This window comes from Passer domesticus, chromosome 37, assembly GCF_036417665.1.
Source record: "Passer domesticus isolate bPasDom1 chromosome 37, bPasDom1.hap1, whole genome shotgun sequence".
NCBI classification, from domain to species: domain Eukaryota; kingdom Metazoa; phylum Chordata; class Aves; order Passeriformes; family Passeridae; genus Passer; species Passer domesticus.
The window spans coordinates 109989-134746 of NC_087510.1; the positions used below are offsets into that span (position 1 = coordinate 109989).

The window sequence follows — 24758 nt, forward strand, 5'->3', positions numbered from 1 at the left end:
CGCGCGGTGACGTCACTTCCGTCTCCCCCAATCCCCCCTCAGCAATGGCGGTTCGGGTCCGGGTTCCCCCCGGGGCCGCCCCGGAGCCGCTCGCGGTTCAGCTCCTGCCCTGCCGCGTGCAGCACGACGGGCCCGCGCCCGTGGCCGCCTTCCTGCGCGCCCGGCCCGGCCCCGGCGGCGGTGAGGGCGGGGGGGCGCGGCCGGGGGGTCCTGAGGGGGCTCCTGGAACGGGGGGGGGGGCCCTGGGGTGGGGGCTCGGGGGATGGGGTGGGGAGGGTTGGGGGTCCCGGGTGGGTTTGGGGGTCCCGGATGAGTTTTGGGAATCCCTGACAGGTTTGGGGGTACAGGAGAGATTTTTGGGGGTCCCGGGCGGGTTTTGGGAGTCTTGAGGAGGTTTTGGGGTCCCGGGCAGATTTTGGGGGTCCCGGGGAGGTTTTTTTGGGATCCAGGGTTGATTTTTGGGGGTCCCATGTCGGTTTTGGGGTCCTGGGCAGGTTTGGGGGTCCCAGGCGGGTTTTTGGGGGTCCTGGCCAAGTTTTTGGGTATCCAGGCAGGTTTGGGGGTCCCGGGCAGGTTTGGGGGTCCCGGGCGGGTTTGGGGGTCCCGGGCGGGTTTTGGGGGTCCCAGGTGGGTTTTTGGGGTCCTGGGTGGGTTTGGGGGTCCCAGGCAGGTTTTGGGGTCCCAGGTGGGTTTTTGGGGTCCCGGGCGGGTTTTGGGGTCCCGGGCAGGTTTGGGGGTCCCGGGCAGGTTTTGGGGTCCCGGGCGGGTTTTGGGGTCCCGGGCGGGTTTTGGGGTCCCTCCCCCCTCACTTCCCCCCCCAGAGCTCTGGGCCTCGTTCCGGGGGCGCCGCCTGGGGGGCCGGGAGCTGCCGCTGCCCCCCGGCTACAGCGGGGTGCTGCTGAGGGGGGGCCAGCCCGGGGAGCCCCCCCTGGGCCAGCCCGGGGAGCCCCAGGTGAGGAGAGAGACCCCCAGGGGACCCCCGGGGGGCAGAGACCCCCAGAGACCCCCCCGTGGGGCAGAGACCCCCCCCATTTTCCCTTCTTTTGGGGGGTCTCAGCCCCCCATTCCCCCTCCCAGGGGGGTCCCAGCCCCCCCTTATCCCATCTCGGGGGTCCCAGCCCCATTTTCCCTTCTCTGGGGGGGGGTCTCACCCCCATTTTCCCCCCTCCCCGGGGGTCTCACCCCCCATTTCCCCTCCCTGGGGGGGGGTCCCAGCCCCCATTTCCCCTCCCAGGGGTCTCAGCCCCCCATTTCCCCCCCCCCCCCCGGGGGTCTCACCCCCATTTTCCCCCTCTCGGGGGTCTCAGCCCCCCCCCGTTTTTCCCTTCTGGGGGGTCCCAGCCCCCCATTTCCCTTCCCCATGGGTCCCAGTCCCCCCTTTCCCCCTCTCTGGGGGTCCCAGCCCCCATTTCCCCCCCCCGGGGGGGTCCCAGCCCCCATTTCCCCTCTCTTGGGGGTCCCAGCCCCCCATTTCCCCCTCCCTGGGGGGGGTCCCAGCCCCGTGCCCCCTGACCTTTGCCCTCTGCCCTCTGCCCCAGGCCGGGGGGGGGTGACGGTGGCCGGGACCTTCGGGGCCATCACGGACTGGGGGGGGGACAGCGCCCCGCCCCCGGGGCGGGGCCTGGCCCGGGCCCTGCAGTGGGGACCCCTCGCCCGGGCCGTGAGTCTGGGGGGCTTGGGGGGGGCTGGGGGCACCCTTGGGAGGGGCTGGGGTCTCATTTTGGGGGTCTGGGGTCAAATTTGGAGATCTGGGGTCACATTTGGGGGGGCTGGGGGCACGTTTGGGGGGGCTGGGGTCTCCTTTTGAGGGTCTGGGGTCTTCTTTGTGGGTCTGGGGTCTCATTTTGGGGGTCTGTGGTAATCTTTGGGGGTCTGGGGTCACATTTGGGGGTGGAGTCACATTTTGGGGTCTGGGGTCTCCTTTAGGGAGTCTGGGGTCACATTTCGGGGGATTTGGGGTCACCTTTGGGGGTCTGGGGTCATATTTGGGGGGTGGAGTCACGTTTGTGGGTCTGGGGTCTCATTTTGGGGGATTTGGGGTCACTTTCAGGGTCTGGGGTCACACTTGGGGAGAGTTTGGGGTCTCATTTGGGGTCTGGGATCACATCTGGGGGGTCTGGGGTCACTTTTAGGGTCTGGGGTCTCATTTTGGGTCTGGGGTCACCTTTCGGGGGGGTCCAGGTTAATATTTGGGGGTCTGGGGTCTCCTTTGGGGTTAAATCAGGGGGTTTGGGGGTCTCATTTTGGGGGATTTGGGGTCTGGGGTCACTTTTGGGGTCTGGGGTCTCCTTTGGGGTCCCTGAGCTCCCCCTGCCCCTCCCCCAGCTCCACGCCCCCGTGCCTGAGGACAGCGATGAGGAGGCGGAGCCATGACAGGCCACGCCCACCGGAGCCACGCCCCTCCCGTGCCACCAACAGACCCGGCCTGGCTGAGGCCACGCCCACCACCGGAGCCACGCCCACCTCATTAACAGAGCTGGCCACACCCACTGGGCGGGGCTTATTTAATCCAGAGTGCCTGAAGCCCCTCCCAGTGTGGGCGGAGCCTGTGGAAGCCACACCCACTTTAATTAAAATACCAGAATTATTCACAGGAGGCTCCACCCACAACAAAGCCTGATTGTGGGTGTGGCCTCACAAAGCCACACCCAGAGTGGGTGGAGCCTCCAAAAGCCACACCCACTGCAAAAATGGGTGTGGCCTGATAAGACCCCGCCCCTTTTATGGTCAATAAAGGAACTGCAGCGCCAGGTGTGGGCGGGGCGAGGTGTTGTTTAATGAGCGGCGCCTGCTAACGAGGGGGGCGTGGCCCGGCGGGGGCGTGGCCTGCCAGGGGCGTGGCCAGGCATGGTGTAGCCCAAGGGGCGTGGCCCGGCAGGGCGTGGTCCTGCAGGGTGGAGCCTGGCAGGGCGTGTCCGGGTGGGCGTGGCTCGGTGGGCGTGTCCGGGGGCGTGGCCTCACCACTTGCCGCGCTTGCTCCAGTCCTTGGGGGTGAAGTGCAGGCACTTGGCGTCGATGCGCAGCAGCCGCTTCAGCATGGCGCGCTCGTGGCCCTCCACGATGTCCTCGGAGAGCGTCAGGATGTACTGGCCCTGCGGGGACGGACAGACAGACAGACAGTGAGACTGACAGGTGAGACAGGATGTACTGGCCCTGCAGGGACGGACAGACGGACAGACAGTGAGACTGACAGGTGAGACAGGATGTACTGGCCCTGCAGGGACGGACAGACGGACAGACAGTGAGACTGACAGGTGCGTCAGGATGTACTGGCCCTGCAGGGACGGACAGACGGACAGACAGTGAGACAGGTGCGCACAGGTGTGTCAGGATGTACTGACCCTGTGCAGGGACGGACAGACGGACAGGTGAGACTGACAGGTGTGTCAGGATGTACTGACCCTGCGCAGGGATGGACAGACGGACAGGTGAGACTGACAGGTGAGACTGACAGGTGAGAGACAGGTGTGTACAGGTGTGTCAGGATGTACTGACCCTGCACGGACAGGTGGGACAGACAGGTGTGTACAGGTGTGTACAGGTGAGTCAGGGCACACTGACCCCGTACAGGTGTGCACAGGTGTGACAGGGTGCACTGACCCCATACAGGTGTGTACAGGTGTGCACAGGTGAGTCAGGGCACACTGACCCCATACAGGTGTGCACAGGTGTGACAGGGCACACTGACCCTGTACAGGTGTGCACAGGTGTGTACAGGTGAGTCAGGTTGTGCACAGGTGTGTACAGGTGAGTCAGGATGCACTGACCCCGTACAGGTGTGCACAGGTGTGCACAGGTGAGTCAGGTGTGCACAGGTGTGTACAGGTGAGTCAGGGCACACTGACCCCATACAGGTGTGCACAGGTGAGAGACAAATTTGTGTGTGACACCCAGGTGTCCAAAGGGGGGACACAGCGAGATATTTCATGGCCCCCCCCAAGGTGCATTGGACTCCCCCCAGGTGTGCAGAGCCCCCAGGTGTGCAGAGCCCCCCCAGGTGTGCAGAGCCCCCCAGGTGTGCAGGGCCCCCCCAGGTGTGCAGAGCCCCCAGGTGTGCAGAGCCCCCCCAGGTGTGCAGAGCCCCCAGGTGTGCAGAGCCCCCAGGTGTGCGGAGCCCCCCCGGGGCCCCCCCAGGTGCGGGGTCTCACCTTGTAGTAGTTGATGAGGTTCAGGTACTGCAGGGTGGAGATCACGTCCTCCTTCTTGATGCTCGTGATCTCGCTGATCTCACTGGGGAGGGGGCCGAATGAGGGGGGGCTGCACCCCCTGAGCCCCCCTGAACCCCCAAAAAACCCCCCCTGAACCCCCAGAAACCCCCCCAAAACCCCCAGACCCATCTGACCCCCCAGAACCCCCAAAAAACCCCAAACCCCCCCCCAAATATCCCCCAGACCCACCTGACCCCCCCCCAGAACCCCCCCTGAGGATGGGAAAATGAGGGGGTGGAGCCTCGAATAGGTGGGTGTGGTTAACATCTGGGGGCGTGGCCTGGACTAGCTGTTGCATAATGCTCAGCATTGATTGACAGATGGGGTGGAGCCTCAGGGGTGTGGCTTTTTTGCAAAGTGGGTGTGGCCTGGAGAAGCTGCCACGCCCCCTGTGCTGGGTGTGGCTGTGTGGTGGGCGGGGCTTTGAGGAGGGGTGGAGCCTCATGAAAAGGGGTGTGGCTGTATGAAGGGGCGTGGCCTGGATGAGCTGTTCCTATTGGGCATTGCTCTGTGGTGGGCGGAGCCTTGTGAAGGGGTGGGGCCTCACAGTAAGGGGTGTGGCTTTATGAAGGGGTGTGGCTTTATGAGCAGGTGTGGCTTTGTGAAGGGGCGTGGCATGGGTCAGCTGCCCACATTGGGTATTGCTCTGCGTGGGCGGAGCTTTAGGAAGGGGTGGAGCAGAAAGGGGTGGGGCCTCACAGTAATGGGTGTGGGTTTATGAAGGGGCGTGGCCTGAACGAGCTCCACCCACATTGGGTATTGCTGTGTGGGCGGAGCTTTAGGAAGGGGTGGAGCAGAAGGGGGTGGAGTTTCACAATAAGGGATACGGATTTATGAGGGGGTGTGGTCTCGGGAGTGGGCGTGGCCTCGGGGAGGGGGCGGGGCTCACTTGATGGTGATCTGGGGCCGCTCGCCCGCCTCGGCCTTGAGCCCCATGAGGATCTCCAGGATGGTCTGGGACCAGTAACTGCGGTACGAGAGCAGCCCCAGGTCCGAGAGCGGCTTCTCGGGGGTGCCCGTCTTGCCCTCCACCTTGGAGAGCTCGTAACCTGCACGGGGACACGGGACACGGGAGGGACAGGTGAGATACGGGACAGGTGAGGGACACGGGACAGGTGGGACAGGTGAGACACGGGACAGGTGGGACAGGTGAGACACGGGACAGGTGGGACACGTGAGGGACACGGGAGGGACAGGGGACAGGTGGGACAGGTGAGACACAGGGGACAGGGGAGACACAGGTGAGACAGGTGAGACACAGGTGAGACACAGGGGACCAGGGATACAGGGGAGGAACAGGGGACAGGTGAGGGACAGGGGACACAGGTGAGACACAGGGGACAGGGGAGACACAGGTGAGACAGGTGAGACACAGGTGAGACACAGGGGACCAGGGATACAGGGGAGGAACAGGGGACAGGTGAGGGACAGGGGACACAGGTGAGACACAGGGGACAGGGGAGACACAGGTGAGACAGGTGAGGGACACTGGGGAACAGGTGAGGGACACCAGAGAGACAGGTGAGACAGGTGAGGGACGGGGGGGACAAGGGGGGACAGGTGGGATAGGTGAGGGACAGGTGAGACACGGGACAGGTGAGACAGGTGAGGGACAGGGGAGGGACAGGGGACAGGTGAGACATGGGACAGGTGAGACAGGTGAGGGACACTGGGGAACAGGTGAGGGAGTGGGGGGACAAGGGGGGACAGGTGGGATAGGTGAGGGACAGGTGAGGCAGGTGGGACAGGGCTGGGACAGGTGGGGACATGGGGGACAGATGGGGACAGGTGAGGGACAGGGGACAGGTGAGGACACCTGAAGATTTGGGGGATTCCCAGGGTTTTGAGGTGGGGTTTGGGGGATTCCCAGGTTTGGGGTGGGGTTTGGGGGATTCCCAGGTTTGGGGGTTCCCAGGTTTGGGGATTCCCAGGTTTGGGGTGGGGGTTTGGGGGTTCCCAGGTTTGGGGTGAGTTTGGGGTGAGGTTGGGGTGGGTTTGGGGTGGGATGTGGAGGTTCCCAGGTTTGGGGTGAGTTTGGGGTGGGGTTTGGGGGTTCCCAGGTTTAAGGTGAGTTTGGGGTGGGATGTGGGGGTTCCCAGGTTTGGGGTGGGGTTTGGGATTTCCCAGGGTTTGGGGGTTCCCAGGTTTGGGGTGAGTTTGGGATGGGGTTTGGGGGTTCCCAGGTTGGGGGTGGGTTTGGGGTGGGTTTGGGGTCAGGTTTGGGGGTTCCCAGGTTTGGGGGCACTGACTGAACTCGATGAGCAGCTTGCCGTAGCCGCGGCGCTGGTACGGGGGCAGGGTCAGGATGCAGGCCACGTTGTAATCCTCGGTCGACTCCTTCTCCTGCAGGAAACCCCAGGATGGGACCCCAAAATCCCCTGGGACCACCCAAAAAAACCCTGGGATTGCACCCAAAAACCCCTGGGATGGAACCCCAAAATCCCCTGGAACCACCCCAAAATCCCCTGGGACCACCCAAAAAAACCCTGGGATGGAACCCCAAAATCCCTGGGATGGAACCCCAAAAACCCCTGGGATGGAACCCCAAAATCCCCTGGGACCACCCCAAAATCCCTGGGATGGAACCCCAAAAACCCCTGGGACCACCCAAAACCCCCTGGGATTGCACTCAAAAATCCCCCAGGAATGGGACCCCAAAATCCCCTGGGACCACCCCAAAATCCCCTGGGATTACACCCAAAACCCCCCAGGATGATCCCACGATCCCAAAAACCTCTGGGACCACCCCAAAATCCCCCCTGAAGCTCCCCAAAATCCCTCAGAAATCCCCCAAACTCCTTTATTTTTCTCTCCAGGACCCCCCAAGACCCTCCCCAAATCCCCTCTTTCCCTCTCCTTCCCCACCCTTCATCCCTCAGTGCTCCCATCCCTCGCTCCAAACACCCCAAACTCCCCCAGATTTCCTCCAGACCCCCCAAATCCCCCCAAAACCCCTCCTAAATCCCCTCAAATCCTCTCCAGACCCCCCAATTTGCCCCCTAAGTCTCCTCCAGACTCCCCAAATGCCCTCCAAATCCCCCCCAATCCCCCTAAATCCACCCCAGACCCCCCCAATCCCCCTAAATCCACCCCAAATCCCCCCCAGACCCCCCCAAATCCCCTCCAGATCCCCCAAGTCCCCTCCAGACCCCCACCAATCCCCCTAAGACCCCCCAAAATCCCTCCCAGACCCCCTCAATCCCCCTAAATCCACCCCAAATCCCCTCCAGACCCCCCCAATCACCCTAAATCCACCCCAAATGCCCCCCCAGACCCCCCCAAGCCCCCTAAATTCCCCCCAAAATCCCCTCCAGACTCCTCACATCCCCTCCAAATCTCCCCCAATCCCCCTAAATCCCCCCCAGACCCCCCCCAAGCCCCCTAAATCCACCCCAAATGCCCCCCCCAGACCCCCCCCAAATCCCCCTAAATCCACCCCAAATCCCCCCCAGACCCCTCAAGCCCCCTAAATTCCCCCCAAAATCCCCTCCAGACTCCTCACATCCCCTCCAAATCTCCCCCAATCCCCCTAAATCCCCCCCAGATGCCCCCCAGACCCCCCGGGCCCCCCACCTTGGAGAAGTAGCCCACGATGTGGAAGCCTTTGCAGTCGTACTCGGTCATGACGTAGAAGAGGAAGGGGTCGGTGTCGTAGTAAAGGGTCTTGTGGTCCAGGAAACACTTGGCCAGGAGGCACAGGTTCTGGGAGTAGCTCTGGGGAGGGGTCCCGGGGGGGTCAGCGGGGTGCAGGATGGGGGGGGAGCCCCCCAGGACCCCCCCCCCAGGACCCCCGGAGCCCCCCGACCTTGTTCTTGCGGCCGTCGATCTCGAAGAAGGAGATGGTGCCCTTGCGGTAGATCTCGTTGCCAGGGGGGTGCCGCAGGTCACACTTGGTCTGGGGGGGGGTTTTTGGGGGGGTTTTGGGGGTTTGGGGGTGGGGGGTGGAAGGGGAAGATCGGGGGAGAAAATGGGGAAGGAAAAGGGGAGAAAAAGGGGAGAGGAAATGGGGAGAGAGAGGGGAATTTAGAGCGAGGAAATTGGGGGTAAGGGGGGGTCTAAATCCCCCCAAAAACCCCCAAATCCCCCTGAAACTCCCCTCAAACTCCCCCAAATTCCACTGAAACCCCCCAAAATCTCCTCAAGCCCCCTGGGGATGCTCCAAATCAGGGATTCCTGGGTACAGCCTTGCCCTGCCTCCCCAAATCCCCCTAAACTCCCCCAAACCCCTTCAAACCCCCCTAAAACCCCTCTAAAACTCCCCCAAATCCCTTTAAAGCCCCCTAAAACCCCTCTAAAACTTCCCCAACCCCCCAAAAAACTCCTCCAAACCCCCCTAAACTCCCCCAAAACCCCCCTGAAACTCCCCCAAATCCCCCTAAAACTCCCCCAAATCCCCCTAAACTCCCCCAAATCCCTCCTAAATCCCTCTAAAACACCCCCAAACCCCTTCAAAGCCCCCTAAAACCCCTCTAAAACACCCCCAAGCCCCTTCAAAGCCCCCTAAAACCCCTCTAAAACTCCCCCAACTCCCCCCAACCCCCCCTAAAATCCCCCAAACCCCCCTGAAACTCCCCCAAACCCCCCTGAAACTCCCCCAAACCCCCCCAAACCTCCCTGAAACTCCCCCAAATCCCCCTAAAACTCCCCTGAATCCCTTCAAAGCCCCCTAAAACTCCCCCAAACCCCCCTAAAACTCCCCCAAACCCCCCTAAACTCCCCCAAATCCCTCCTAAATCCCCCTAAAACTCCCCCAAATCCCTTCAAACCCCCCTAAAACCCCTCTAAAACTTCCCCAACCCCCCAAAAAACTCCTCCAAACCCCCCTAAACTCCCCCAAAACCCCCTAGAACTCCCTCAAACCCCTCTAAAACTCCCCCAAACCCCTTCAAAGCCCCCTAAAACCCCTCTAAAACTCCCCCAAACCCCCCCAAACCCCCCATCTGGTTACCAGGTGCCGCTGCAGGCAGCGCAGGCTGTGGCCGTACTTGAGGCAGAACTCGCACAGGTAGAGCACGGGCAGCCCCGTCAGCTGAATCCCTTCAAAGGGATTCTAAAGCCCCCTAAAACTCCCCCAAAGCCCCCTGAAACTCCCCCAAATCCCCCTAAAAACTCCCCCAAATCCCTTCAAAGCCCCCTAAAACCCCTCTAAAACTCCCCCAAATCCCTTCAAACCCCCCTAAAACTCCCCCAAACCCCCCCCAATCCCCCCAGGCAGTTACCAGGTGCCGCTGCAGGCAGCGCAGGCTGTGGCCGTACTTGAGGCAGAACTCGCACAGGTAGAGCACGGGCAGCCCCGTCAGCTCCTGCGGGTACGGCGAGAAGTACCAGGGCTTGAGGCGGTGCCGGCCCAGCTCGATGCACTCGATGTTCTTCATGCGCGTCACGATGTCGTCGTGGCTGCGGTCCGACACCAGGCTGCCCGTCATGCGGGGCGCCGACGGGGCCCCGTCCGACGAGTCCTGCGAGTCCTGGGGCCGGGACAGGGGACAGGGGTCAGGGAGGGGACAGGGGTCAGAGGTCAGTGGGGATAGGGGACAGAGGGGACAGGGGTCAGGGAGGGGACAGGGGTCAGAGGTCAGTGGGGACAGAGGGGACGGGACAGAGGGGACAGGGGTCAGTGGGGACAGCGTGGGGGACAGAGGGGTCAGCAGGGGACAGAGGGGACAGGGGACAGTGGGGACAGGGGTCAGTGGGGTCAGAGGGGACAGAGGGGACAGAGGGGTCAGCAGGGGACAGAGGGGACAGGTGGGACAGGGGTCAGTGGAGACAGGGGACAGAGGGGACAGTGGGGACGGGGGACAGGGGTCAGTGGGGACAGGGGTCAGTGGGGACAGGGGACAGAGGAGACAGGGGTCAGTGGAGACAGGGGACAGAGGGGACAGTGGGGACGGGGGACAGGGGTCAGTGGGGACAGGGGACAGAGGGGACAGGGGTCAGTGGGGGGACAGGGGTCAGTGGGGTCAGGGGTCAGTGGGGACAGGGGGGACACAGGGGACAGGGGTCAGTGGGGACAGGGGTCAGAGGGGACAGGGGTCAGTGGGGGGACAGGGGTCAGTGGGGTCAGGGGTCAGTGGGGTCAGGGGTCAGAGGGGACAGGGGTCAGTGGGGACAGGGGTCAGTGGGGACACGGGTCAGTGGGGGACAGGGGTCAGTGGGGACAGGGGTCAGAGGGGACAGGGGTCAGTGGGGACAGGGGTCAGTGGGGACAGGGGTCAGTGGGGACAGGGGTCAGAGGGGACAGGGGTCAGTGGGGTCAGCGTGGGGACAGAGGGGACAGAGGGGACAGGGGTCAGTGGGGACAGGGGTCAGTGGAGACAGGGGACAGCGGGGTCAGCAGGGGACAGAGGGGACAGCAGGGGGACAGCGGGGACAGGGGTCAGTGGGGACATGGATGGGACAGTGGGGAGACAGAGGGGACAGGGGTCAGGGAGGGGACAGGGGACAGAGGGGACAGGGGTCAGTGAGGACAAAGGGGTCAGCATGGGGACAGCGGGGGGACAGAGGGGACAGCGGGGTCAGTGGGGACATGGATGGGTCAGTGGGGTCAGCGTGGGGACAGAAGCGTCAGTGGGGACAGAGAGGGGACAGAGGGGTCAGGATGGGGTCAGTGGGGTCATGGCTAGGGACACGGCTGGGGACAGGAGGGTCAGGGCTGGGGACACAGCTGGGGACACGGCCAGCCCCGGGTCCAGGGGGTTCCCTGCCCTTGGCTTGGTTTTTCCCATTTTCCGCTGATTTTTGTCTGTTCCTTTGGTTTTTCCCATTTTTAGCTGAATTTTTTTCACTGCCCTGCCTCAGTTTCTTTGTCTCCAGGTGATCTTTCAAATTTTTTCCACTTCAGCTTGCTTTTCCCCATCCCTGCCTCAGTTTCCCCATTTCCACTTGATTTTTCTTTATCCCTGTTTTGGTTTCCCTCCTTTCCAGGCCATTTCCCCCTCCCCTGCCTCAGTTTCCAAGGTTAAATCTCATTAAAATTCTTTTTTTTGTTTTATTTTCACCATTCCAGCCTCATTTTCCTCATTTTCAGGCCATTTTTCCCTTTCCTGTCTTAGTTTCCCAAGGTTAAATCGCATTTAAACACCTTTTTTTAGCTTTTTTTCTATTTTCCTGCCTCATTTTTCTCATTTCCAGGCGATTTTCTCCCCCTGCCTCAGTTTCCCAAGGTTAAATCTCATTCAAACCCTGTTTTTTGGGTTTTTTTTCCACTTTCCTGCCTCCTTTTCCTCCTTTCCAGGCCATTTCCCCCTCCCGTGCCTCAGTTTCCCCAGCCCCGGCTCCCATTTCCCTCCTCCCCTCCCCCTCGCAGCCGCCGGGGCGGGGCAGCCCCTCCCCCCCGGTGTCCCCAGGTGTCCCCCGAGGTGTCCCCCCAGGTGTCCCCAGGTGTCCCCAGGTGTCCCCCACCTCGTCTGTCCCCAGGCACGCCGATTTCCTCTTCCGGCCGGGCTGCGCCGCCACCGCCCGGCGCGCGGAGCCGTTCTGGGGGGAGAGGGGGGTCAGCGCCTGGAACCCCCAGAATCACCCCAAAACACCCCAAAACACCCCAAAATCACCCCTAAACTGCCCCAAATCACCCAAAATCACCCCAAAACACCCCTAAACTGCCCAAAATCACCCCAAAAAACCCAAAATCGCCCCAAAATGCCCTGAAATCACCCCAAATCACCCCAAAATCACCCCTAAACTGCCCCAAAAACCCAAAATCACCCCAAAATGCCCTGAAATCACCCAAAATCACCCCAAAACACCCCTAAACTGCCCCAAATCGCCCAAAATCACCCCAAAAACCCCAAAATCGCCCCAAAACGCCCTGAAGTCACCCCTAAACACCCTGAAATCACCCCAAAACTGCCCCAAATCACCCCAAAACTGCCCCAAATCACCCCAAAATCACCCCAAATCACATCAAAACACCCCAAAATCACCCCAAAATCAACCCCAAAACACCCTGAAATCACCCCAGAACTGCCCCAAGTCACCCAAAGTCACCCCAAAATCACCCAAAACACCCTGAAATCACCCCAAAAATCACCCAAAAATCACTCCAAAACTGCCCAAAAATACCCCAAAATCACCCCAAATCACCCAAAATCACCCAAAAGTCACCTCAAATCCCCCCAAATCACCCCAAAATACCCCCAAACCCTCCCAGCCCCCCCAAAGATCCCAGACACCCCAAATCCCCCAGAATGCCCCAAATTTGGGGATCCCCTTTTGGGTCTGGGGCCCCTGCAGCAAGTGGGGGGGGGGGGTTACTGGTGTGACTGGTGTGTTACTGGTGCGTTATTGGTGTGTTACTGGTGTGCAACTGGGTTTTACTGGTGTTACTGGGGCCTTACTGGTGTGTTACTGGTGTGTTACTGGTGTATTACTGGTCAGTTACTGGAGCTACTGGTCAGTTACTGGTGTTACTGGTCAGTTACTGGTGTGTTATTGGTCAGTTACTGGCGTGTTACTGGTCAGTTACTGGTGTTACTGGTCCATACTGGTGCGTTACTGGTGCATACTGGTGTTACTGGTTGGTTACTGGTGTTACTGGTGCATACTGGGCTCACCTGGGGGAACACGGAGGCCTGCGAGGTCTCGGTGGGGGGGGCGGGGGACGGGCGTGGCCGGGACACCACCTCCACCTTGCGCTTCTGGGACCAGTTCACACCAGTTCACACCAGTTCAGACCAGTTCAGGTCATCCCGGTGCATCCCAGTCCCTCCCAGTCCATCCCAGTCCATCCCGGTCCCTCCCAGTCCATCCCGGTGCATCCCAGTCCCTCCCAGTCCATCCCAGTCCATCCATCCCAGTCCATCCCGGTCCCTCCCAGTCCCTCCCAGTGTTCCCAGTACGCCCGAGGAAGGGGAGGCTCAGGGGACACCCGGCTGTGGGGGACAGGGACAGGGACAGGGACGGGGACAGGGACAGGGACGGGGACAGGGGATGGGGACAGGGATGGGGACAGGGATGGGGACAGGGATGGGGACAGGGATGGGGACAGGGATGGGGACAGGGACAGGGATGGGGACAGGGACAGGGACAGGGACGGGGACAGGGACAGGGCCACCCTGGGGACAGGGACAGGGATGGGGACAGGGACAGGGACAGGGACACCCTGGGGACACCACAGGTGACAAAACCGGGACCTCCCAGGAACCATTTCTGGGGTCCACTTTTGGGGGCCATGAGGGACCCTGAGGACACTGAGGCCATCTGGGACATTTGGGGCCATCGGTGACATTGGGGACCCTGGGGACATTTGGGGACCCTGGGAGCACTGGAGACTCTAGGGATCCTGGGGACATCTGGGGCCATTGGGGACCCTGAGGACATTTGGGACATTGGGAACTCTGGGGACATTGGGGACTCTGGGGCCATTTGGGATATTTGGGGACATTTTGGGACCCTGGGGACATTTGGGACATTTGGGACCCTGGGGACATTTGGGATATTTGGGGACATTTGGGGACCCTGGGGACATTTGGGACATTTGGGGCTACCGGGGACACCGGGGACCCTGGGGACATTTGGGACCATTGGGGACCCAGGGGACACTGAGGCCATCTGGGACATTTGGGGCCATTGGGGACACTGGGAACCCAGGGGACATTTGGGCCATTGGGGACCCTGGGGCCATCTGGGGCCATTGGAGCCATTAGGGACCCTTGAGGACATTTAGGGCCACTGGGGACACTGGGGACCCTGGGGACATTTGGGGACACTGGGGACCCTGGGGCCATCTGGGGCCATTAGGGACCCTGGGAACATTGGAACTATCAGGGACCCTGGGGACATTGGGGACCCTGGGGACATTTGGGGACACTGGGGACCCTGGGGCCATTGGAGTCATTGGGGACCCCAGGGACACTGAGGGACATTGGGGACCCTGGGGCCATCTGGGACATTTGGGGCCACGGGGGACACCGGGGACCCTGGGGACATCTGGGGCCATTAGGGACCCTGAGGACATTTGGGGACATCGGAGACCCTGGGGACATTGGGGACGCTGTGGCCATGTGGTGACATCTGGGGACATCTGGGGACGCTGGGGCCATTGGGGACCCCCGGGGACATTTGGGACATCGGGGACCCTGGGGACATCTGGGGGACATTGGGGACCCTGTGGCCATGTGGTGACACCTGGGGACACCTGGGGACATCTGGGGACATCTGGGGGACATCTGGGGACGCTGGGGCCACCGGGGGTTACCGTGGGGCGCTGGGGGGGGCTCGGCCTCAGCTCTCCTTGGGCAGCTGCAGGCGGAGCGTGATGGGCCCCGGCCCTGGTGGCCCCGCTGGTGGCCCCGCTGGTGGGCCCCGCCGGTGGCCCTGGTGGCCCCGCTGGTGGCCCTGCTGGTGGCCCTGGCAAACTCTTCCCGCTGGCGGGGGCCACCGGCAGCGCCAGCTCCAGGCTCTTCCTCTGCGCCGGGAGGAAGAGGAGGGTTTAGGGGGGACACGCAGGGGGACACGCAGGGGACAAAGCCACCGCGGGCTCGGGGGACCCTCCCGGCACCCTCCTGCCCGGGGTCCCCTCCCTGGGGACAGCCCGGGGTGGCCCCCAAGGGCTCCTAAAGGGGGCGGGGGGTGGCCTTGAGGGGACAGGGGTGTCCCCAAGGGGTCAGGGTGTCCCCAGGGTCCCCCTTAGAGGGGCTGGGAATGTCCCCAAGGGGGTCAGGGGTGTCCCCAAGGTCCCCTTAGAGGGGCTGGGAATGTCCCCAAGGGGTCAGGGGTGTCCCCAAAGTCCCCTTAGAGGGGACAGGGGTGTCCCCAGGGTCCCCTTAGAGGGGTCAGGGATGTCCCCAGGGGTCCTTTTAGAGGGGTCAGGGGTGTCCCCAAGGGGTCAGGAGTGTCCCCAAGGTCCCCCTTAGAGGGGTCAGGGGTGTCCCCAAGGGGACAGGGGTGTCCCCAGGGTCCCCTTAGAGGGGTCAGGGATGTCCCCAAGGGGACAGGGGTGTCCCCAAGGTCCCCTTAGAGGAGACACGGGTGTCCCCAAGGGGTCAGGGGGTGTCCCCAAGGGGTCAGGGGTGTCCTCAAGGTCCCCTTAGAGGAGACAGGGGTGTCCCCAAGGGGACAGGGATGTCCCCAGGGTCCCCTTAGAGGGCCTGGGAATGTCCCCAAGGGGACAGGAGTGTCCCCACAGGTCCCCTTAAAGGGGTCAGGGGGTGTCCCCAGGGTCCCTTTTAGAGGGGTCAGGGATGTCCCCAGGGTCCCCTTAGAGGGGTCAGTGGTGTCCCCAAGGGGGCAGGGGTGTCCCCAAGGTCCCCTTAGAGGGGGACACGGCTGTCCCCAAGATCCCTTAAAGGGGTCATAAATGTCCCCAGGGTCCCCTTAGAGGGGTTGGGGATGTCCCCCATGGGGTCAGAGATGTCCCCAGCGTCCCCAGAGAGGGGCTGGGAATGTCCCCAAAGTCCCTTAAAAGGATCAGAAATGTCCCCAGGGTCCCCTAAAGGGGCTGGGATGTCCCCAAGGGTCCGGGGTGGCCCCTGGGGATGTCACCACCCCCCAGGGGGTGTCCCCAGGGGATGTCCTGTCCTGCCGTGGGGGGTGAGTGTCACCCCACGGCGGGGTTTGGGGACTCCAGGGTCTGTCCCCAACGGCTCCGAGTGTCCCCTGTCCCTGTTCCCAGTGTCCCCCCACTGTGTTCCTGTGTCCCCCTCCATGTCCCCAAGTGTCCCCTGTCCCTCAATGTAACCCCATGTCCTCGTGTCCCCACCGCCGTGTCCCCCTGTCCCTGTGTGGCTCACTGGCTCCCTGTGTCCCCATGTCCCCTTGTGTCCCCCACCATATTCCCCATGTCCCTCACTGCGTCCCTGTCCCTCCCATGTCCCCGTGTCCCCCATGTCCCCCGGTATCCCCTCACCGTGTCCCTGTCCCTGTCCTGTGTCCCCTGTCCCCCCATGTCCCCCGTGTCCCCCCCTGGTGTCCCCCTGTCCCCTGTCACCCTGTCCCTCACCGTGTCCCTGTCCCCTGATGTCCCCTTGGTGTCCCCCATGTCCCCCTGGTGTCCCCCTGTCCTGTGTCCCCTGTCCCTCACCGTGTCCCTGTCCCCCCATGTCCCCCTGTCCCCCCCCGTGTCCCCTCTGTCCCCCTGTCCCTCACCGTGTCCCTGTCCCTGTCCTGTGTCCCCTGTCCCCCCAGTGTCCCCCCGGTGTCCCCCTGTCCCCCGGTGTCCCCTGTCCTGTGTCCTGGCCCTGTCCCCCCAGTGTCCCCCCTGCCCCTGTCCCTGTCCCTCACCGTGTCCCTGTCCCTGTCCTGTGTCCCCCTGTCCCTGTCCCCGGTGTCCCCCTGTCCCCCCGGTGTCCCCCTGTCCCCCGGTGTCCCCCCTGCCCCTGTCCCTCACCGTGTCCCCTGTCCCCGTGTCCCCCCCGGTGTCCCGCCTGTCCCGGTGTCCCCCTGTCCCCCCGGTGTCCCCCTGTCCCCCCGGTGTCCCCCCTGTCCCCGGTGTCCCCCTGTCCCCCGGTGTCCCCCCTGCCCCTGTCCCTCACCGTGTCCCCCCGGTGTCCCCCTGTCCCCCCGGTGTCCCCCTGTCCCCCGGTGTCCCCCTGTCCCCCCGGTGTCCCCCTGTCCCCGGTGTCCCCCTGTCCCCCCAGTGTCCCCCTGTCCCTCACCGTGTCCCTGTCGGGGGAGCCGGGCCGCGAGCCGGGCAGGCGTTCTTGGTGGGGGTCTTGGCCTCCTTGCGGGGGCACCTGCACCCGCTTCAGGTCCAGCCGGTCGTGGGTCACCCACTCGTCCAGGCGCTTGTTGACTGGGGACCAGGGACACGCTCGGTGACAACGTGCCACCCCCTGTGCCACCCCGGCCCTGGGGACACGCTCGGTGACAACGTGCCACCCCAGGGCCACCCCCAGCCTTGGGGACACGCGGTGACCAACGTGCCACCCCCAGGGCCACCACCTGTGCCGCCCTGGCCCTGGGGGACATCACGGTGACAACGTGCCACCCCCCAGGGCCACCCGTGTCACCACCCCCGGCCACAGGACACACAGAGTGACAACGTGCCACCCCCCAGGGCCACCCGTGTGCCACCCCGGCCACAGGACACACAGAGTGACAACGTGCCACCCCCCTGTCCCCTGCGTGTCCCATGTCCCCTCCTGTCCCCATGTCACTCACAGTCGATGCAGTGCACGTAGAACAGCGTGTCCCCTCTGTGTTCCCATGTTCCCTGTGTGTCCCGTGTCCCTGTGTCCTCTGTGTGTCCCCTGTGTGTCCCCCCATGTCCCTGTGTGTCACTCACAGTCGATGTAGTGCACGTAGAACAGCGTGTCCGTGTGTCCCCCGTGTCCCTGTGTGTCCCAGTGTCCCCTGTCTGTCCCCCTGTCCCACTCACAGTCGATGTAATGCACGTAGAACAGCGTGTCCCATGTCCCCTGTGTGTCCCATGTCCCTCCCATGTCCCTGTGTGTCCCTGTCGTGTCACTCACAGTCGATGCAGTGCACGTAGAACAGCGTGTCCGTGTGTCCCCCGTGTCCCCTGTGTGTCCCCGTGTCCCCCTGTCTGTCCCCCTGTCCCACTCACAGTCGATGTAGTGCACGTAGAACAGCGTGTCCGTGTGTCCCATGTCCCTCCCATGTCCCTCTGTGTCCCTGTGTGTCCCTGTGTGTCACTCACAGTCGATGTAGTGCACGTAGAACAGCGTGTCCCTGTGTGTCCCATGTCCCTGTGTCCCCCTGTCTGTCCCCCTGTCCCCCTGTCTGTCCCCCGTGTCACTCACAGTCGATGTAGTGCACGTAGAACAGCTTCCTCCCGCTGATGTCCTTCACGCTCAGGATCTCGGCCAGCGCTGCGGAGAGGGGGGGTCACCAGCCAGCCCCTCTGGGGACCCCCCGGGACCACCAAATCCCACCCAGGGACCCACCAAAACCCACCCAGGGACCCCCAAACCCTCACCAAGGAACCCCAAACCCACCCAGGAACCCCCAAATCCCACCCAGGGACCCCAAAAACCCACCCAGGGACTCCTCAATCCCACCCAGGGACCACCAAACCCACGCAGGAATCCTAAAACTCACCCAGGGACCCCCCAAACCCACCCAGGGACCCCCAAATCCCACCCAGGGATCCCCCAAACCTACCCAGGGATGCCCAAAGCCCCCACAGGAACCCACCCAAACCCACCCAGGGACCCCCCAAAGCCCCCACAGGGATCCCCAAAACAGCCCCCAGGGACCCCCCAAATTCCCACCCAGAGACCCCCAAACCACCACCCAGGGACCCCCAAGCCCCCCCCAGGGACCTCCCCCCACCCTGGGCTGTCCCCACCCCCCCCTCCCATGACCCCCTCATGTCCCCAAACCCCCTCTCGGGACCCCCCAAAAGCCCCGGGGCCAGGCCCCCGCCCCTTCACCAGACCACGCCCCCAACGAGCACCGGGCCCCTCCCACAGCCCCGCCCCTTTCCCCTCACCAGGCCCCGCCCCTCCCTCCCGGTTCCCGCCGCCCCCGCCCCCCTCCGCAGCCCCGCCCCCCGCGCCCTGATTGGCCCCCGCGCGCTAAGCCCACGCCCCACTCACGCCACTCATCCTCGTTGTCCTGGTTACGGGCGCAGCACGGGCCAGGCGGCAGCCCTCGGACACCTCCCCCTGCGGGGGCGGGGCCTCGTCAGGGCCCGGGGGGGCCCCAAAACCCCCGCGGGGGGTTCGGGGGGTCCCCGAAACCCTTCCGGAGGCTCCCGGAAGCCCTCGGGAGGCTCCCCGAGCCCTCTCCGCGCCGTTCCCCCCCGCCCCGCTCCCCACCTCTCGCCATTCTCCTCCCGGCCTCCGCTTCCGGCCGGCCCGACGCGCTTCCGGCACGCGGGCACGCCCCTTCCTCCTCGGCCCCGCCTCCGGTTGGCGGGAGCCACAGAAAAGGGGGCGGGGCCTTCCCGGCAGCCGCGTCACGTGGGGCGCGGCGCTTCCGCGAGCGGCGGCGGCGCGAGCGCGGGCCCCTCCCCCGCCCTTCCCGCGCCCCCCGGGACCCCCCGGGACCCCCCGGGACCCCCCCCCGGGGACCCCCCCGGGACCCCCCCGGGACCCCCCGGGACCCCCGACCCCCGCCATGGAGGACGGTGAGTGCCGAGCCCCCCCCGGGCGGCTCCGGGGTTCCGCCCCCGGTGACGTCGGGGGGTCGCGGGGTGGGGGCCCCTTTAAAGGGGGGGTGGGTTTAAAGGGGGGGGGCGGCTCGTTGGGGGGGGGGTTTTAAGGGGGGGGGACCCCTCCCCTTAAAGTGAGTCCCGTGAGGTGAGCGGATTTTGTTGCGACGTCCCCGTGAAGAGACCCCCCCCCCCGTTAATGGGACCCCCCCCCGTTAATGGGACCCCCCCCCCTTTAAACTGACCCCCCCCTTTAAAAACTGACCCCCCGTTAATGCGACCCCTCCCCTTTAAAGTGACACCCCCTTAATGTGGCCCCTCCCCTAAAAGCGATCCCCCCAAAGTGACCCCTCCCCTTAAAGTGACCCCTCCTCTAAAAGCGACCCCTCCCCTTTAATGCGACCCTCTCCCCAAAAGCAACCCTCCTAAAGTGGCCCCTCCCCTAAAAGCGACCCCTCCCCTTTAAAGTGACCCCCCTCTTAATGTGACCCCTCCCCAAAAGTGACCCCTCCCCTTCATGCGACCCCTCCTCTTAAAGTGACCCCTCCCCAAAAGCGACCCCCCTAAAGTGACCCCTTTTTATGGCGACACACCCCCGTGAAGAGACCCCCCCTGTTAATGGGACCCCTCCCTTTAAAGTGACCCCTCCCCTTTAATGCAACCCCTCCCCTTACTGCGACCCCTCCCCTTTAATGTGACCCCCCGTTAATGCGACCCCTCCCCTTTAATGTGACCCCTCCCCTTTAGTGACCCTCCCCTAAAAGCGACCCCTCCCCTTAATGTGACCCCTCCTCTTCATGTGACCCCCTTGAAGAGACCCCCTCCTAAAGTGACCCCCCTTGAAGTGACCCCCTTTTATTGCGACACCCCCCCCCCGTTAATGCGACCCCCTCCCCTTAATGCGACCCCCCCCTTAAAGCGACCCCTCCCCTTAATGTGACCCCCCTTAAAACGACCCCTCCCCCTTAATATGACCCCCTTGGAGTAACCCCTTCCCCTTTATGTGATCCCACTAAAAGTGACCCCCTCCCCTTATTGTGACCCCCCCTTAAAGTGACCCCTCCCCTACAAAGCACCCCCTCCCCTTAAAGTGACCCCTCCCCTAAAAGCGACCCCCCCTAAAGTGATCCCCTCCCCTTAATGTGACCCCCCCTTAAAGTGACCCCTACCCCTAAAAGCGAACCCCCCCTAAAGTGACCCCTCCCCTTAAAGTGACCCCCCCTTAAAGTGACCCCTCCCCTAAAAGCGACCCCTCCCCTTTAAAGCGACCCCTCCCCTTCATGTGACCTCCCCTTAATGTGACCCCTCCCTTAAAAGCGACCCCCCCTAAAGTGACCCCTCCCCTTAATGTGACCCCCCTTAAAGTGACCCCTCCCCTAAAAGCGCCCCCTCCCCTTAATGTGACCCCCCCCTTAAAATGACCCCTCCCCTTATTGTGACCCGTACCCTTAAAGCGACCCCCTAAAAGCGACCCCTCCCCTTGATGTGACCCCCCCACAGCCCCTCCCCTGGGAGCCCCCTCCCCCGGGAGCCCCCTCCCCACTAACGCCCCCCCGTTGCCCCCCAGTGACCCCCCCGGACCTGCTGCCCTTCCTGCTGCAGGGCTGGGACGCGCAGGGTGAGTGGGGGCACCTGGGGGGTCCCCGCGGGGCCGGGACCCCCCCGGGGGGGTTCGGGGGGGGGTCTGAGGCAGCGGGGGGGCTGACGGGACCCCCGCCCCGGCCGTGCCCCCCCAGAGGCGGGGGGGGCGGCGCCGTTCGTGGAGATCCTGGAGCAGCCGAAGCAGCGCGGGATGAGGTTCCGCTACAAGTGCGAGGGGCGCTCGGCCGGGAGCATCCCCGGGGAGCACAGCAGCGAGAGCACGCGGACCCACCCCACCATCCGCGTGAGTGCCCCAGTATGGACCAGTATAAACCAGTATGGACCAGTATAAACCAGTATGGACCAGTATAAACCAGTATGGACCAGTATAAACCAGTATGGACTGGGACCCTGCCTGAGCCCCCCCTGAGCCCCCCCAGTGCCCCCAGCCCCGGGGAGCACAGCAGCGAGAGCACGCGGACCCACCCCACCATCCGCGTGAGTGCCCCAGTGCATCCCAGTACAAACCAGTATAAACCAGTATGGACCAGTGACAGCCCTGAGCCCACCCTGAGCCCCCCAGAGCCCCCCAGTGCCCCCATCCCCGGGGAGCACAGCAGCGAGAGCACGCGGACCCACCCCACCATCCGCGTGAGTGTCCCAGTATGGACCAGTATAAACCAGTATAAACCAGTATAAACCAGTATGGACTGGGACCCTGCCTGAGCCCTCCCTGAGCCCCCCCAGTGCCCCCATCCCCGGGGAGCACAGCAGCGACAGCACGCGGACCCACCCCACCATCCGCGTGAGTGCCCCAGTATGGACCAGTATAAACCAGTATGGACCAGTGACAGCCCTGAGCCGCCCCAGTGCCCAACAGTGCTCCCCAGAGCCCACCCTGAGCCCCCCCAGTGCCCCCATCCCCGGGGAGCACAGCAGCGAGAGCACGCGGACCCACCCCACCATCGCGTGAGTGCCCCAGTGCATCCCAGTACAAACCAGTATAAACCAGTATAAACCAGTAACAACCCTGAGCCGCCCCAGTGCTCCCCAGTGCCCCCCCAGTGCCCCCATCCCCGGGGAGCACAGCAGCGAGAGCACGCGGACCCACCCCACCATCCGCGTGAGTGCCCCAGTGCATCCCAGTACAAACCAGTATGGACCAGTATAAACCAGTGACATCCCTGAGCCCTCCCCTGAGCCACCCAGAGCCTGCCCTGAGCCCCCCCAGTGCCCCCATCCCCAGGGAGCACAGCAGCGATGGCACCCGGACCCACCCCCCCATCCGCGTGAGTGCCCCAGTGCATCCCAGTCCAAACCAGTGCAAACCAGTCCAAACCAGTGCAGACCAGCGCAAACCACTCCAAACCAGTGCAGACCAGTGCAAACCACTCCAAACCAGTGCAGACCAGTGCAAACCACTCCAAACCAGTGCAGACCAGTCCAAACCACTCCAAACCAGTGCAGACCAGTGCAAACCACTCCAAACCAGTGCAGACCAGTCCAAACCACTCCAAACCAGTGCAAACCACTCCAAACCAGTGCAAACCACTCCAAACCACTCCAAACCAGTCCAAACCACTCCAGACCATTCCAAACCAGTGCAGACCAGTACAGACCAGTCCAGACCAGTGCGAACCAGTCCAGACCATTCCAAACCAGTGCAGACCAGTACAGACCAGTCCAAACCACTCCAAACCAGTCCAAACCACTCCAAACCAGTCCAGACCATTCCAAACCAGTGCGAACCAGTACAGACCAGTGCGAACCAGCGTGTCCCGCAGGTGAACAACTACCGGGGCCCGGGGCGGGTGCGGGTGTCGCTGGTGACCAAGGACCCCCCGCACCGCCCGCACCCCCACGAGCTGGTGGGCAAGGACTGCCGGGACGGCTTCTACGAGGCCGAGCTGAGCCCCGAGCGCAGCGTGCACAGGTGGGACCCCCCGAAATCGGGGACAACCCCGAATTGGGGACACCCCGAATTGGGGACACCCCGAATTGGGGAGACCCCCCGAATTGGGGAGACCCCCCGAATTGGGGACACCCCCGAATCGGGGACACCCCGGAACGGGGACACCCCCGAATTGGGGAGACCCCCGAATTGGGGAGATCCCCCCCAAAATCGGGGACACCCCCGAAATGGGGAGACCCCCCGAATTGGGGACACCCCCGAATTGGGGACACCCCGAATTGGGGAGACCCCCGAATTGGGGACACCCCCCGAATTGGGGACACCCCCCCCAAAATCGGGGAGACCCCCGAATCGGGGAGACCCCCCCCAAAATCCGGGATACCCCCGAATCGGGGACACCCCGAATTGGGGAGACCCCCCCGAATTGGGGACACCCCCCCCCAAAATCGGGGACACCCCCGAATCGGGGAGACCCCCCCGAATTGGGGACACCCCCCCCAAAATCGGGGACACCCCCCGAAATGGGGATACCCCCGAATTGGGGAGACCCCCGAATTGGGGAGACCCCCCGAATTGGGGAGACCCCCCCCCAAAATCGGGGACACCCCCGAATCGGGGAGACCCCCCCGAATTGGGGACACCCCCCCCAAAATCGGGGACACCCCCGAAATGGGGATACCCCCGAATTGGGGAGACCCCCGAATTGGGGAGACCCCCCGAACTGGGGAGACCCCCCCCAAAATCCGGGATACCCCCGAATTGGGGAGACCCCCTGAATTGGGGATACCCCCGAATCGGGGGAGACCCCCGAATTGGGGACACCCCCCGAATCGGGGACACCCCCGAATCGGGGACACCCCGAATTGGGGAGACCCCCCCCCAAAATCGGGGACACCCCCCCGAATCAGCGACACACCCCCCCAAATCCAGGCCCCCCCCCCAAATCCGAGATATCCTCCCCCCTCCCAAATCCGGGAGACCCCCCGAATCTGGGACCCACCCCAAATCTGGGATACCCCCCCCAAATCCGAGATATCCCCCCCTCCCAAATCGGGGACACCCCCCGAATTGGGGATACCCCCCCCCAAAATCCGGAACTCCCCCTCAAATCAGGGACCCGCCCCCAAATCCGAGACCACCCCCAATTTGGGACACACCCCAAATCCGGGACATTCCCCCCAAGTCCGGGACACCCCCCCCAAATCTGGGACCCCCCCCAAATCCGGGACCCACCCAAATTGGGGACACCCCCACGGGGCAGGTGGGAGCACCCATAGGATTGGGGAACCCCCCCTACTGGGCAGGTGGGATCATCAAAATGGGGAAACCCCCCCAAAATTGGGGAACCCCCCAAAAGAGGGGGAACCCCCCAAAAAGAGGGGGAACCCCCAAAAGGGCAGGTGGGATCACCCGTAGGATTGGGGAACCCCCCTCCGGGGCAGGTGGTATCTCCCAGAATATTGGGGAACCCCTGGGAGCTCAGGTGGAATCACCCAAAAAAAAGGGGGGGGACTCCCAAAATACGGGACCCTCCCAGGAGTCCTGGGAACCCCCAAAATTTGGGGTCCCTGCCCTGGAATGTCCGGGGGGGGGGTCCCAAAATCCAGGTCGACCCCTGACCCCCCCCGATTTTGGGGTCAGTTTCCAGAATTTGGGGATTCAGTGCGTGAAGAAGCGCGAGCTGGAGGCGGCCGTGGCCGAGCGGATCCGCACCAACAACAACCCCTTCAACGGTACTGGGAGCACTGGGAGGGACTGGGAGGGACTGGGAGCACTGGGAGCGGACTGGGAGGGGACTGGGAGGGACTGGGAGCACTGGGAGGGAATGGGGGAGTTTCTGGGAGGGACTGGGAGGGGACTGGGAAGGACTGGGAGGGAGTGGGAGGGACTGGAAGGGCACTGGGAAGAGTCTGGAGGGACTGGAGGCACTGGTTTTTTACTGGGAGGGGACTGGTGGGCACTGGATGTTACTGGGAGGGCACTGGGAGGAACTGGGAGTTAC

General features: G+C 63.7%; 3 protein-coding genes across 7 annotated transcripts in view; 2 read left to right on the forward strand and 1 right to left on the reverse strand.

The window, feature by feature from the left end:
* On the forward strand, window positions 1–2754 carry RNASEH2C (ribonuclease H2 subunit C). 5 transcript variants are annotated; one of them, XR_010351754.1, is made up of 5 exons: window positions 1–180; window positions 822–952; window positions 1539–1660; window positions 2326–2376; window positions 2435–2754. XR_010351754.1 is itself a non-coding variant. In XM_064402262.1 (4 exons), the coding sequence occupies exons 1-3, from the start codon at window positions 45–47 to the stop codon at window positions 2371–2373; spliced, it is 315 nt and encodes a 104-aa protein (XP_064258332.1). In that variant the 5' UTR covers window positions 1–44; the 3' UTR covers window positions 2374–2376; window positions 2435–2754. The 5 variants fall into 5 exon arrangements, 2 of the variants coding, with proteins under 2 accessions (XP_064258332.1, XP_064258331.1); XR_010351753.1 differs by having other exon boundaries at window positions 2326–2754; XM_064402262.1 differs by lacking the exon at window positions 1539–1660.
* KAT5 (lysine acetyltransferase 5) lies at window positions 2755–19231 on the reverse strand. Its single transcript, XM_064402245.1, is given in 14 exon segments — window positions 2755–3092; window positions 4149–4230; window positions 5098–5257; window positions 6458–6551; window positions 7782–7922; window positions 8014–8103; window positions 9428–9676; window positions 11610–11684; window positions 12761–12844; window positions 14404–14613; window positions 16802–16938; window positions 17909–17977; window positions 18707–18746; window positions 18749–19231. Coding segments are annotated over 14 exon segments (2049 nt in total). The 3' UTR covers window positions 2755–2957.
* Window positions 19150–24758, forward strand: part of RELA (RELA proto-oncogene, NF-kB subunit) — a 13018-nt gene continuing 7409 nt past the window's right edge. Inside the window, 5 exon segments of the mRNA XM_064402260.1 lie at window positions 19150–19239; window positions 20831–20881; window positions 21000–21148; window positions 22629–22777; window positions 24398–24489. Coding sequence (XP_064258330.1) covers window positions 19230–19239; window positions 20831–20881; window positions 21000–21148; window positions 22629–22777; window positions 24398–24489 — 451 coding nt within the window. The 5' untranslated portion in view covers window positions 19150–19229.

What these genes read in the sequence shown, in the direction of transcription:
- RNASEH2C (XM_064402262.1), top strand. Translation starts at nt 45, where the DNA reads ATGGCGGTTCGGGTCCGGGTTCCCCCCGGGGCCGCCCCGGAGCCGCTC. An exon ending in CCGGCCCGGCCCCGGCGGCG is followed by an intron (nt 181 to 821) that starts GTGAGGGCGGGG and finishes TTCCCCCCCCAG; the next exon opens with AGCTCTGGGCCTCGTTCCGG. An exon ending in GCCAGCCCGGGGAGCCCCAG is followed by an intron (nt 953 to 2,325) that starts GTGAGGAGAGAG and finishes CCCCTCCCCCAG; the next exon opens with CTCCACGCCCCCGTGCCTGA.